The 15,047-nt window shown below is 28.1% G+C and overlaps 1 protein-coding gene across 3 annotated transcripts in view; it reads left to right on the top strand.

Moving 5' to 3' along the window:
- Positions 1–12,843, top strand: part of LOC111690482 (dedicator of cytokinesis protein 1) — a 36,856-nt gene extending 24,013 nt beyond the window's left edge. The window contains exons 3-19 of one of the 3 annotated variants that reach the window (XM_023452967.2): positions 893–1,049; positions 1,779–2,048; positions 2,141–3,085; positions 3,146–3,292; positions 3,356–3,846; positions 3,930–4,150; positions 4,215–4,344; positions 4,416–4,590; positions 6,594–6,707; positions 8,807–10,696; positions 10,761–11,034; positions 11,110–11,222; positions 11,280–11,395; positions 11,457–11,540; positions 11,867–11,945; positions 12,015–12,185; positions 12,253–12,843. In XM_023452967.2, the coding sequence (XP_023308735.2) occupies positions 893–1,049; positions 1,779–2,048; positions 2,141–3,085; positions 3,146–3,292; positions 3,356–3,846; positions 3,930–4,150; positions 4,215–4,344; positions 4,416–4,590; positions 6,594–6,707; positions 8,807–10,696; positions 10,761–11,034; positions 11,110–11,222; positions 11,280–11,395; positions 11,457–11,540; positions 11,867–11,945; positions 12,015–12,185; positions 12,253–12,726 (5,851 nt within the window). In that variant the 3' untranslated portion in view covers positions 12,727–12,843. Of the gene's footprint in view, positions 1–892; positions 1,050–1,778; positions 2,049–2,140; positions 3,086–3,145; positions 3,293–3,355; positions 3,847–3,929; positions 4,151–4,214; positions 4,345–4,415; positions 4,591–6,593; positions 6,708–8,806; positions 10,697–10,760; positions 11,035–11,109; positions 11,223–11,279; positions 11,396–11,456; positions 11,541–11,688; positions 11,847–11,866; positions 11,946–12,014; positions 12,186–12,252 lie in introns of those variants that run through there. The other 2 variants (XM_023452968.2, XM_046948347.1) reach the window with 2 other exon arrangements.
- Positions 12,844–15,047: the final 2,204 nt, after the last annotated feature.

The following is a 15,047-nucleotide window of genomic DNA, read 5'->3' on the forward strand; positions in this document are numbered from 1 at the left end:
TTTTCTTTAAATGCTTTTTATTAATTTTTATTTGATAAGATTTTAAAGAAAAAAAATTACTCTCATGAGAATAATTCAGATTTTATGTTAAGTGAGGTTAAGGTTAATTTTTAATGCTTTTTATTTACAGCAATAATATTTTTCAAAAAAGTAATAATAAACTTGTAGATTAAATTAAAGCCAAGGTAGGCTTAAATTTCTCATTAAATTATTTTTTAAATGACTAAATATATGATATATATTTTTACATTAAAGAAAATTTTAATTGAATTTCTTAAAATTCTATTGCATTTAAATAAATTGTCAAAATTTTTTTCTTGAAATTTTGATAGATGACAACTAGTGGCCTTTTAAACAATTTAAAGAGCTTGTCAAAATTGTACACAAAAATATACACAAACGTCGCTGTTATTTTTATATTTATTCATTCATTTATTTTTTTTTTCAACTGGAAATCATTGACAATTAGTTTTCAATTAACAAAATACTATACAAATAAAAATGGGGTTTAATTGAAGGTCAATTAACATTGTGTTTAGTTGACATTAGTTTTTTTTAAAATTTTTTATTTGTCATTTTTAAATGATCTTTTCTATTCAACAAGCATTATCGTTTTAAATATTTACTTCCTTACATTCTCTTACAAAAACTGTGTCGCACTGTCGCCCATCCAAATATGTATGTTGCAACTTTATATGAAAAAAGAAAAGTTTACAAATTCTCATGCATTAATGTATCTACAAGTACGAAATACTCTTTAGCAAGTGTTAAATTATCATATTTCATTGTTGTTTATTTAAGTTTAATTGTTATTACTACACATTTCATCGTTAATGTCCAACAATGTTCTTTTTTCAATTTATTTTATTTTGTATTTTTGTTTTTATTGCAGAAATAAAGAACAACGTGGCATATTTCCCAAAACATATATACATTTGTGCGATTATAAAATTGTCAATGGTGAATATTGTATACAACGCACTGAAATTGTTGAGGAAATAACAAAAGTTCTACTAGAATGGGGCGGCATATTGAAGCAATACTTTCTGGTAAGTTAGAAAATGTTTAAATGTAAATTCAAACACTATGTTCATTCATAAAATACAATATATAATTCATCAAGCACATCTGGCTGGACCAGCTCAACTTGGTTTGCAATGAAAAACCACAATTGTGTTTGTATGATTGTTTTGAATTTAGAATGATAATTTTCGAATCTTATTTGACATTAACAGAATAAAACATTTAAGCAAATATATAAGCTACACCATTTCAAAACATAAACCTATTGAGATTTGCAGATTTATATTGTTAAAAGAAATCATCTGATCGAGTAGTTTAACAGATAAAAAGTTAGCATAAGTCAGTTGATTGGATAGTAGTTTGTTTCATAGAATTGTCTATAGACAAGTCAATAGACTGTATACATGTCCATGGAGTAGTCAAAAGAATAGTCCATAGACTCCCTATAAAACTACTCAAAATACTATTATTTACATCACTTCATAGACCATTCCCTAGAGCAGTCTATAGACTTCATATCAAAATACATACTAGTTAATAGACTAGGTGCTATTTTATTAAAAAGTACTTTTAATCCTAAAAAGTATTCTCTTTTATAAAAGAGGAATATTTTCATTTTGAAGTAAACGACATGGAAATGGTGTGTAATTTATTCCATTCATTAACAATTGTCAATTCTTTTCGTTTTTTTATATAAATTTATTTTCTTAATAATGTTTTCTTATTTTTGTGTCATTATTTCCTAATTAAAATAGGACAATCATCCCGACTTTCATACAATACGCGCCAAAATGAACAGTTTAAATAATAATAGAGCATTATTAATATCGGGCAATTTGCCGGTGGATGAAATGCGTACAGTCAAATTGATGGCCACCTCACAAATAGATACCGGCAACAACCTGTTGGGTTTGGATATGGTGGTGCGCGATGAAAGTGGTGATATCTTGGATACGAATACGATCTGCACAACAGAATTGTATGAACATCATATGAATGCGGTTAACCGCATTATAAAAGCTAGTGTAAGTATTTTGTATTTAAATACAAAAAAAAATGTGTGAGAAATATGTTTTTCTATAATTATTTTGTATCTATTTTTAAATATATTTTATAGCGCCCCCAAAACCAACACTTAGGTCCTAAACCCTATAAGAATTTCTCTCATAATATACTCTTACATGTCAATGCTTTTGTTTGTAAATTCCAAGAGGATTCAGATTTAATATTTACACTATTCGATGGCGAGTCACATCGACCCATTAGTGAGAATTATGTAGTCAAGTGGTCACGCACTGGCATTGCCCGGGACATTGATCAATTCGATAATAATCGTGTACTCTTTACCGATCTCAGTAAAAATGATGTCAGCATACCGAAAATGTATTTAGTTTGTTATGCGGTGCGCATCGGTTCTATGGAAATGAAGGAGAACGATTCAAAACGTACCAGCATAACAAATACTATGTTGACAGCAGCCAGTAAGAAACACTCACAGCTTTCGATTAGTTCCAGTGGCTCGTTTAGCGGTTCTGAATACATAATGCGAAGACCCTTTGGTGTGGCCTACAAGGATCTAACACCCATTATTAACAAGCCAGATGATTTCAAGGGTAATTTGGATATGCCCTTTATACTATGCGAAAAGGATAGTTTAGATGGCACTTTGAGAAAGTTAATAGCCAACAAAGATATAGGCAAAATAGATTCCCGCATGTGTGTTACGGTAGAGGTGTTGCAGGGTGATATTAAACAAATCAAAGAAGAATTTCCCCGACTTTTACATACAAATGTGCCCATAGCACGTAAAATGGGTTTTCCAGAAGTTATATTACCCGGTGATGTGCGTAATGATTTGTATTTAACCCTCTGTTCTGGAGAGTTTGCGCGTATAGCAAAAACCTCAGAAAAGAATGTAGAGGTGACAATAACAGTGTGCAACGAACAGGGTCAAATGGTGCCGGGTGTCATGAGTATAGGGTCTGGTCTAGCGCCCATAGATGAATACAAGTCTGTAGTTTATTATCACGATGATAAACCCAAATGGTTGGAAACTTTTAAGGTAAAACCATTAAGCTGCTAAATGTTATATACAACCAACAGTTGTGATTATCTTTTTCAGATACATGTCCCTATAGATGAATTCAAACAGTGTCATTTAAAATTCGTATTTAAACATCGCAGCTCTAATGAACAAAAAGATAAATCAGAAAAACCTTTTGGTCTATCCTATATAAAGCTAATGCAAGATAATGGCACCACTATAACAGTAAGTTTGTTTTTTTTCTTACCCCTCACAATAATTTTATTAATTCTCGTCCAACAACTACAGCAAGGACAACATAATTTGGCCGTTTACAAAATTGATCATAAAAAACTTGATAAAGCCAACTCTAATAATTTACACATGGAATTACCCTCCACTATTAATGAATTACAAGGTACCAAACCTTCAGTGCCTGGTTTGTCGCTTCTGCCCAAAGACCAATTGGTTATAGGTGTTAATCTTTGCAGTACCAAGCTTACACAAAGTGTTATACTTTTGGGTCTCTTAAATTGGTCAGCTCACAAAGAAACTTTGGAGGAATCATTAAATGCTTTGTCTAATGTACCAGGCGAAGAGGTTGTGAAATTTTTACAAGATATCTTGGATGCTTTATTCAATATTTTAGTGGAAAATGATGATCCTGCCAAATATGATCAATTAGTTTTCATGAGCATAATACATCTTATAGAAACTGTATCGGATTTAAAGTATCAACATTTTCTAACTGTACTAGATGTCTATATAAATGAAAGCTTCTCAGCAACACTGGCTTATGCGTAAGTTTCTTGTGGTAAATCATAGACGAGACACAGTTGTGGATTAATTTATTTATGTTTCTTTCTTTTATTATAAAAAACAGCAAACTTATTGATGTTTTACAAAAGAATATTAAAGAAGCTATTGAACCCAAAGAGAAGTCAGCAGATGGCATTGAAATTGATGAACGTATTGAGGTTAAACGTCTTTATAAGACCACCAGATATTTACACTATGTTATGAAATTTATCATACGTTCACGCATTTTATTCTCAGCCATTAATGATAATTCAGATTATGATGATTTTGCCAATAAATTGCATGGTAAGTAATTGAATAAAATTTTTAATTCGTATGTTTTTTAATTATATTTTTTTGTTTGCTTTAGAACTTTTGGAAATGTTTATTAAAATGATAGCTTGTCCTACGGATCTGTTAAAATCAGAAGGAGCTTTATTAAAGAATCTACACATTATAGCCACTGATTTAATGCAAGTGTTTGATCCTGTGCGCTTAAGGTAGTTGTTTTTTATAACAGTTGTAATTTAAAAAGTATATATTTTATGGGAATATTATTTGTTTATTTTAGTATTATTATTGTGAATATATTGAAACAATTTCCTCCCCGCCGCTTAACCCAATCGAAAATGGGTTGCATTAAGGATTTTGTGGATGCAAAATTGTTCTATTTACCCGAATGTCGTGCTATTTTATTACCCGTCTTTTGTAATCATATTAAGGATCGTCTGGAAAGTAAGGAAGAGGTAAGTCAATTATAATAGTTTAGTTTTATATGTTTTCTTTTTTTTCATTTTTATTAATTGTTTTTAATATCTTTTTCATATTTGTTTGTTTGTATTAATATCTAATAATGTTTGCCATTATTGAAAAAAAAACATTGTCATACTTTTCTTTAATAATACTTTTTTTAATGCGAATCAATTAAGTTTCTTGGGAAATAATTGTTCATTTTAACAAGTCGTTTGTCATTATTACAAAATGAGTGAGAGAATATAAACATTTATTACTACTTCATTTACTCGAATAATATTTTGCCTTTTTGGACAAATTTATTTCTTAACAATTAAACAAATTTCAATTTTCTTAACAATTATCGAATTCATTACTTCTCTAACTATTCAGTTAAAATATTTATTGCATTTTTTTCGCGATTTTAATCATTTTTATTGTTTTTATATAAAGATTAATAGGGAATCCATTAAGCATATAAACCGGGAATATAAAACTCCAATTCTCCTCTATCTTGAGTTATCTTAGGACAAGTTTTATAGAGTTTAAGATTAAATCAAAGAATTTTTGATTTTTTTTACTTTTCATTCTTAAAGCCCCGATTTAAACTATTTTTTAATCAGTAATAATGAGTAGTCCTTTAATGTTTCCAGATACAAAATATAAAATTTTGTTAGAAAGTATCAACTTTTAATAAAAATTTCTTCTCTTCTATTTGTGTCTAGTTAAAAACAATGTTTTTTTTTTAAACCGCAAACCATTATTATTTCTTTTTTTAATTTTTTTTTATTAATTTGAGCATGCCAGTGTTGTTATGTTTATGTCCATTAGATATTAAGCATGTTATTTTTATGTTTCTTATATAATCTCTGTGTATATATCATATTTATATTAATATATGTTTATGTTTTGTCCTATAATTTACAACGAAATACTTAACAAAAATTCACTATTTATAGGCTGACTTTTAAAGAATTTTTTCACATTATTCAAATAGAAAAATAATATGTTTTTAAAAGTCTGTTCAATAAGTTTAGTTGATTAGAGAGTAATTAGTGTTTAAAAGTAAATAAATAATTTTTGTATTTATATAGAAATATAAATATAATTTTAACTTATTTAAATTTATTATACAACTATAAATAGCTCAGTTTTATATTAAGCAATTGTTATATTTTCTTTATATTTTTAATCAATGTTTAGTTACAGAATTTTATTAAAGAGAATTCTTTTTTTAGTTAGTTAAAATACTTGTGTATGCACGCTGTTTTCTTAGGATTTTTAAATTTCATTTTTCATCATCATCATAAACTATTTTTCTTGTCATTTGAATAAATCATTTATACACATAAAACAAATCTTTTACAAACACCTACATACATAATTACTATAATATTATCATAAACTTGTTCATCATTCATACTCATTCATTTATTCATTGTTGCAATATAATTAGCTGTTATTAATTTTTTTTTAATTTGTTTCTGTAAGTCTCTTAGAGGAGCAAGTAATTTTCTTTACCTTTTGTTTTTAATACAATTTACAATTTATTAAATAAATGCGTTTCATAATATATCTTGTGATCTTACCAACACACCTCACCTCATATCACTTACACCATTATTTGAATGTGTTCACCAAACCACCACCAAAGTCAACACCTTTTTAAATACTATTATTATTTTTTGTTAGTTTCTTTCTATTTTTTTTTAATTTATTGTTTTTTTGTTGCTAATTATTATTATTTTTTTCTTTAAATAATAATATTTTAATTTTTAACTTCTGGTATTCATTGTAATTTTGAACACATTTTCTTACAAAATGTAAATTTTGTTTTTAAAATTGTTCAAATGGTTTTTGTTTTCCACCAACTCTTGCCCTCATCATTTACATAAAACTTTTCTCTTTTTGCTTTATGTTAATCACAATAAAATTTTTGAAACAAAAAATCGTTTTTCGTTTTGTTTGTTGTTAATTGCAAACCATGTACAAATCATACAATCAAAATACTACTTAGGGTGACACCAAATCTGATATATGGCAACAAGAAAAAAATCTTTCGAAAGCAGCTAAAGTTCTTGGACAATTAAAATCTCAACTGCATACTCGTGAAACAACAGCCAAACAAAAGGTAAACAAACGCAAAACATTAGACCAAAATTTCCTCATTATTTAGGATAAAAAATCATCATTTACAAACAAATCAAAATCAATCATTGAAACAAAACAAGCTTTAAATTTATAAGTTTTTCCCGCAAAGAGTTAAATACTCTTAGAACTTATTTATTAGTTATGTATTAGAACGTTATGGGTTTTTCTACATATGCCTATTACACTCATGTTGAAGCCACAAATAATTAAGCTTTTATTATGTTAATTTATTACTATTATTTTTTTTTGTTTTAGAAGTTTTACTTGTAGTTTTAAAATACAAAAATAAAGTCATGTGCTTAAGTAGAAAACAATAGCAAAAAGAACATCAGCTTTATTTATGGGAAATCGAAAACTAGTTACACACTCATTACTCATTGTTATTTTGTTTCTACAGCTGCGGTGAAATTAATCGAAACTTAAAAGAATTTGTAATGAAGCAAAGTTAATTATGATGCATTAAAGTTTTAAGAATTGCTATTTCAGTTTTACAAATTGTTATTAATTGAAAACAATTAATATTTTTTTTATATTTTAAGGCTAAAATGTAATAGTTTTATGTTTTAAGTAAAAAAATGGATGAGGATTTAACACTCTCATCTTTGTTATAAGGGTTTGTAAAAGTTTGCAATTCGCAATATAGTTTAAACTTAAAGAAAGCAAAGTCGCATTGTGGGTATTCGTCTGTCCGCATGTTCATTGAAACAATTTTTTTTTTAAGGTCGCAGTTATCTTCGGAATCAATTTCTTGGATCTTTCTATTTGACCTGCTTTTGCATTTTCGGTCAATATATGTATATTTAATATAAGATTAAAATTTTGAAAAATCAAGATATTTTCTATAATTTTGTATAAACTTTCATGTCACTTAAAACACATATGTTCAACTCACAATCGGTGTTGTACGGTTGTACCGAAGTATGTCATATTTTTTTATTATTGATATGTTTTTGTTTAAAAAAATATTATTTGAAAAATTTTTATGACATACAACGCTACAACGATACGACATCGATTGTGTATTGGAGAATAGAGTCTAGCAAAAGATTTTTATGTTTAAATATGTGTTTTTAAAGATTTTATTCATATCTCAACTATATACGCAAATCAATTTAATTAGATTAAAGATATAAGTAAACAACTATAAACTCTATTTGGTCTGCAATGGCTTTTGATTATTTTTATACTTTTTGTAGCTGTTTTCCCTACCAGTCTGAAATAAGAGTAAATAAAATATTTTCTTAAAAAATTATATTATTACCTGATTTATTAATTAAATTGTTTTTTGTGTGTTTTCACTATTTTATTTCTTTACTTTTTTTACTGCAATCAATATTAATTATAATTTATTTTATGCTTTAAGCTTAGCTTTCAAATTTCAACATGTATAAAATTAAGCAGGTTTCTTTAGGTATTATCAATTTTATTAATAATATTATTTTAATTTTTTTATAAATAATTTTATATTAAAAATATTTCAGGAAAAATAGTTTATTTTGCGAAATATGTATAAAAACGTTCCAATGGAAAATTAACTCGATTTAAAATAATTTAAAAGGTTTAAGTATAAACGTTTAAAAGGTCTTTCTCATAGAACTAAGACTATCTAAATATAAGAAAAAAACATACTTTATTTAGCTTTGTGATGTCCTCGGCGATGGCCCACGTATTTGCATTACAGCAGAGTTGTGCCAAAACTACTCCCTTGTTAAAATCAAGGGAGTACATGTTATTTTCTAAAATTTAACATGATCCATGTCTACATTACATACAACTACTTTGCAGATCATGTACTCCAATAATGTTTACAAGAGAGTTTTGGGATTAAGTAAATGGTTCATGTATATAATAATTATTGCAGGAATATTTGTTATATATTGTTTTTTCAAGACTTCAGCAAAAATATTAACATTATATAATTATTTTATTTTTAAAACTTAAAAACTAAGTAACATTTTTTAAATTAACTACAAATCGAGTTTATATTTTCAATTGAAATGTTCTTAGCTTAAAGGAATATAATCTTAATATTAATATATTTCTTTTTTATTTTCAAACTTTTTCAATTCCCTCACACAGGTAACAGAATGTATAAATATTATGAACAACATTCTTAAACTACTCTATCGTAAGGATATTGGACAGACACACAACGATATACGCGATATTATGCTCATACTCTTGCGTACTGTTATTAAAACTTCTCAGGCGCTGGATCGCGAAAATCAATTGGTTGGCAATTTAGTAGCCATTATGTTGGGCATACTGCAACGCATGGATGCTTCACATTATGAGACTTTTGTCAAACACTTAAATAATCGTTTTGAGTTGCAAGATTTTATCATTGAAATCTTACTGGTTTTTGAGGAATTGGTATCGCCACATCAGAAAACAGTATTTCCACGTGATTGGATGGATATGATAATGCATCAGAACACTGTTATTTTGGGCTCTTTGCAACATTTGTCGGTCGTCATTGTAGATCATTTCTTCGATCCATTTGAGAAACAAGTTTGGTCGAATTTCTTTCAATGTTCGATTGCGTTTTTGATTCAGTCTCCTCTACAGCTAAATGACTTTAATGATAATAAGCGTCAGGTGATATTTGCTCGCTACCGTGATATACGCAAAGATACTGCTCAAGAGATTCGTAAAATGTGGTTCCAATTGGGTGAACACAAGCCAAAATTTGTACCCCAATTGGTGGAACCAATATTAGAAATGAGTATGATACCCGAAGTGGAACTAAGAAAAGCCACCATACCCATATTCTTCGATATGATGCAGTGTGAATATTATAGTTCCAAACTAATACATGACAGCTATGGTGATACGAAACGCAATAATGCTCACTACAAGGCCAATTTCAATGACTTTGAAACTGAAATGATTGAAAAACTTGATATACTAATCGGAGCCGGTAAAGGAGACGTGGAATATAAGGAGTTATTTGCCGAAATTCTTTTGGAAAAATGCAGTGCACATAATATTTTAAATACCGAGGGTACCAAGTTTGTAAATATGGTTACAAAACTAATGGATCGTTTATTGGAATACCGTTGTATCATACAGGATGAAAGTAAGGAAAACCGTATGGCTTGTACCTTCTCCCTGCTTCAGTTCTATTCCCTGGTTAACCGCAAAGAAATGTACATACGTTATGTATATAAATTATGTGATTTACACATGGAATTTGACAATTATACCGAAGCGGCTTTCACCTTGAAATTGCACACCGAACTGTTAAATTGGAATGATACTGAACTATCACCATTACTAAGATCCCATCGTCATATACAATGCCGCACGCACCGAGAGTTGAAAGAAGCCCTCTACTTTGAGGTCATTGATTATTTTGACAAGGGCAAAATGTGGGAATGTGCCATTGATATGTGCAAGGTTCTAGTGCAACAGTATGAAAACGAAATTTACGATTATATCAAATTGGCGGATTTGCTTAAAAAAATGGCCCTCTTCTTCGAAAAGATATTGAAGGAAATGAGACATACTTCTGAATATTTCCGTGTTTGCTTTTATGGTTTGGGTTTCCCCAGATTTTTGCAAAACAAGGCTTACATCTATCGTGGCAAGGAATATGAACGTTTAAGTGACTTTAGTACACGCATATTAGTGCAACATCCTCAGGCTGAGCTAATGCATACACTGGAACTGCCCGGAGAAGATATAACACAAGGCGATGGCCAATATATACAAATTAACAAAGTAGAACCCATAATGGATGAGTCGTGTGCCAAGTTTGATGACAAAATCATTTCAAATGAAATAATCAAATATTTCACCAACAACAATGTACAAAAGTTCAAATACTCAAGACCCTACCGCGAGAGTAGTAGTGGTGATACGGATGGTGTAAGAAATCTGTGGTTGGAACGTACCATCTTGACGACCCAATTCCCCTTGCCGGGTATACTAAGATGGTTCCCAGTAGTAGATTCCAATACATTTAAGGTAAGTTGTAGGAAAATAAATGTATTTTAGAATAATTGTAAAGAAAACTTTTTGTTTTCCTTAGATTACACCCATTGAACTGGCGGTTGAGACTATGAAATCGACTAATAAAGATATCAGAGATTTAATTATTGCTCATAAGAACGATGAAAACTTACCCATCAATCAGTTGAGCATGAAAATCAATGGTATTGTAGATCCAGCAGTCATGGGCGGTTTTAGCAAATACGAAGATGCTTTCCTCACCTGTGATTATTTAGAAGAGCATCCTAATCACAAAGAGCTAGTAGATGAATTAAAGGATTTAATTGCCTCTCAAATACCATTATTGGAAATTGGTATGTTTTATCTAATAATATTAATAATATAAAGTAAAATTTTGTTTATTGATTGTTTATTTGTCTCAATTTCAGCAATTTCTCTGCATAAACAAAAGGCACCCGAAAGTTTGAAACTTTTCCATGAACGCATGGAATGTTGTTTTGCCGATATGCAAGCAAATGTTGAAGCCAAATATGGCAAAAAGGTATGTTTAGCTTAATATTAGATTGACTATACATTTTATTTCGGTTCATTTTTATAGTCTTGCGATTTAAAGATTGATCGAGATTCGGTTATAATGCGACGCAATAACTCTTTCTTACCCAACATGTTTGACAACAACAATCGCTTGTCTGAAACCAGCATGGGTTCATCAGAGTAAGTAAATTTGTACATTTTTTTAAAACTTCATGATCTCAAGTATGTATTCTAATTGCAGTAGCGGACTATCGAAATCAACCTCTTCCGTTAGACCTCAAACGAATTCGATTAAATCCACCTTTGGATTTGCTTTTAATCCCAAGTACGTATAAAATATTGAAACAGTTGAATAACTTTTACTTAAAAATTACAAACATAAAAAAACAAATTGTTAAAAAAAGAATTTTAATAATTTAATTTTTTACCATTTTTACTTGTTTTGTAAATAATTTTATTTATGTGTTCTTCAGTTTAAGAATTTAATTATTTTTTCTGTAAATATGTTGCAACTTTTGTTTCTTAAGTTTCTTAAAATTCTAAAGCTCCTTTTGTGTAAATTTTTTGCTTTACGTGTTGTGTTCTTTTGTTTGTTTTCTTTTCCTTTTCGTTCGGTTTTTTCGTTGTTATTTGTTTTTGTAACACGCCCAGATCCAGTTTAGGACATTCGCCCAGCACGAAGAGCAAAACGAAGGATAAAACACCCTCAAAGAGAAGATCAATTAAAAAGGTTTGTTGTTATTTTATTAAAGAAATAAGAAACGTAGTATGTAATTGATATTTTTCTTATACATTTTAGTTGGATCGCGAAACATTAAGTTTACCAGTGGCGAATAGTCAGTGGTATACAACACCTTTAAGTACCATAACATCAACGCCTGAAAGAGATTCTAATACATCTATAATAAGTGCTTCCAATACCTCGTTGTCATCTGTCAAAACACCTGATCCAAAAGTGCTCACAGAAGAGGTAAATATTTTGATATAAAACTTAAGCTACCATTTAACAACAATATCTATATTATAAAATTCTTAAGCTAACACCCAAAAGACCTTTACGCTCGGAAAAGGAAAAAGAAAGACGTTTATCACGTCCGGCTAGCATAGCTACACCTACAGCCAGTATGAAGGGATTCTCGGCAGCCGACTCGCAATCGCTATCGGGTGCTGAAAGCAGCAACCGCAATTCAGTCGACACCACAGATTCAACATCAGAAGAAGACCTCATACCACCACCACTACCCGCCAAAACAAGAGACTCGACCGACTTTACAAGTCTCAATTATAGTTTGGATTGGAATAACGGTTCATTTTCATTGGGTGGTGCCATGAGTCCAACTGGTACAATTACCAGAACCACTTCCTGCTCCACTACAACCAGTATTGTCAACACTTCATACGAATATGTTGAAGCTAAAAATTTTATTATTACATCAACTACTTTAGATGACAAAAAGAGGCCGCCCACGCCTCCACCAAAGCCATCGAGGAATAGCAAACACATTCCATAGTTTTTCAGGTTTCAAAATGGAAAATATTCGTGTTAACAAAAAAAAAACAAAGTGACCAAAGTTAAGCCATAAATAAATAATATTTAAACAAAAACAATAATATAAATATTTAAAAAGTAAACAAGTGCCAAAAAAAAAACATAAATTTAAAATATTGAAATCAAAAAACGAAATAAAACAATTTGACGAACGCTCGCTCTAAAATTTAAAGAAAAAAAAAACTTTTTTAAAATGATATTAGAAATTTTATGAAAAACAAAATTTTTACACTTTACATTCATAATTTGTACTAAATGTCTTCCCTTATTTTAATTCTATTTACTTATACATTTTATACTTATTGTGTCATTTTTCAACAAAAAAAAACTTTTATTTTAATAAGTTAATATTAAAAAAATTATTCACTTCCAAAACTAACAGAAAAGAAAATCGTACTGAAAAGAAAACTCAGTATTCGTTTAACATTAATTATGCACAAAAAAAATTAATTATTGTTGTTTAACTAATTTTAAGTAAGTGCCACAACAAATTAAGTTTTATATTTAACAAATAACAAACTTATTACAATTATTTTCTTATCGTTTTAAGTAACAAACACAAATGAAAAATCAAGTCAATTATTTAACAAAAACAAAAAAAAATCTAAAATAATGTTAAAACCAATTATTAATATTTATATAATTGATATTTCATAGTTTTTATGATTTTCACTTCATTGGCAATAACGTTTTAAATCAAAATTTATTTTTATTTTAGAATTTATTTTGTTTAAAAATTTTTATATTCTTAAATTTCGGATAAACAATTTATGCTGCAATATCTTGTTCTAAAATTTTAAACCTTTTTATGTGTCTTATTTTTAATTTAATGTTTATTTGTATTGTACTTGTTTTTATTGGTTTAGTTTTATGATTTTGGATCTTTATTTAATAAATGGCCAAAGATTTTATAAGTGTACACTAGATTTTATATTAAGAACAACGTTTTTAGAATAAATTTAATGTTTATATTATACACATAAATACATATAAAAAATATACCTACTTATATATAATTATAATACAAATTTAAACAAAAATCTGTGTTTTATTGATATGAGAAATATCGAAGATGCTAACATTGTGATGTCCTAGGTGAGGAGTAATCCCAACATGAGAGAGAAATTTTAATTCTTTTTCAATTCAAATGAATTGTAACCTATCTACTAAAATGAAAATATTCAGAATCTGCTCCAGATGGTGTTTGAATTTGGTTTCTTTAAGAAAAACTAATTTTAATTCGAAATACGCAGAACGAGAAAGCGAAAATTGAAATTTGAGCCAATTTGGTAAAAATGAATTGCAATAATCACTTTTCATATATGAATTGCATTCTATAAATTCATTTGAATCGGAAACCAATTTGCAAATTGTTTTTTTATTTTAATCTAAATTTCAATATATTTCTGAAAATGATAAAAAAAACTTTTAGTTAGTTTATTTTTTATTAAAACCTAAAATTGGTTAAAGATTCATACATTTCCAATAAAAATTTAAGTCCTGGAATCGGTTATATCCCCCATATACAAAGTCTTATTTTATCAAAAATTTATAAATTTATTTATGTATTACAATTTTTTATAAATCTTTGATAAAATAAAAATTTTAATTCAAAACAAAGGTCAGTTCTTCAAAAATGCCAAAAAAATAATACAAATATATAAAAAAAGTTATTATGTATTTATTGATCACGAAATTTAATTGCTTGACCCTGAATCTCTTTAAAGCCTAATAAATAAAAGCCTATTTGATTGTGTTTGCTGTGTGTGAGTTTTTTGTCATATTTTTCAAGTTTATTTGTAATACTAATTCTAAAAACAATATTTTTTTTTTAATTTTTTCTGTGACTAAATGAATGTATGTATAAGTTAATTTATGTATGTGTGTGTGTTTTTGTACTAAAAGGTTTTAATACGAAATAATTAAAAAGACTTGTTTAATATGTATTTATTATTTTATTTAATAAATGAAATAATAAAAGTGTTATAAAAATGTAATTTTGTTTAAGGAACTTGGTGAGTGTTTTTTTTTTATTTTTTATCAAATTTGCCAAGAAGAATGGTCTTGAAATTAAAAAAGATATAAAATAAATCTCAGTTAATTTTGAAATAAAATTTAGAAAAAAATATAGTTGAAATGATGAATTTTACAGGAAAGCTATATTCTTCTGTAATAAAATTTGAATTGAAATTGAATTTCGAATTTGTATTTAAATTGTTTAATATAAGTTGTGTAGTGTAAGGATCTTGACAAAATCTATTAGAAATAAAGGAAAGAAACTTG

Source organism: Lucilia cuprina, chromosome 4 (genome assembly GCF_022045245.1).
Source record: "Lucilia cuprina isolate Lc7/37 chromosome 4, ASM2204524v1, whole genome shotgun sequence".
In the NCBI taxonomy this organism is placed as follows: domain Eukaryota; kingdom Metazoa; phylum Arthropoda; class Insecta; order Diptera; family Calliphoridae; genus Lucilia; species Lucilia cuprina.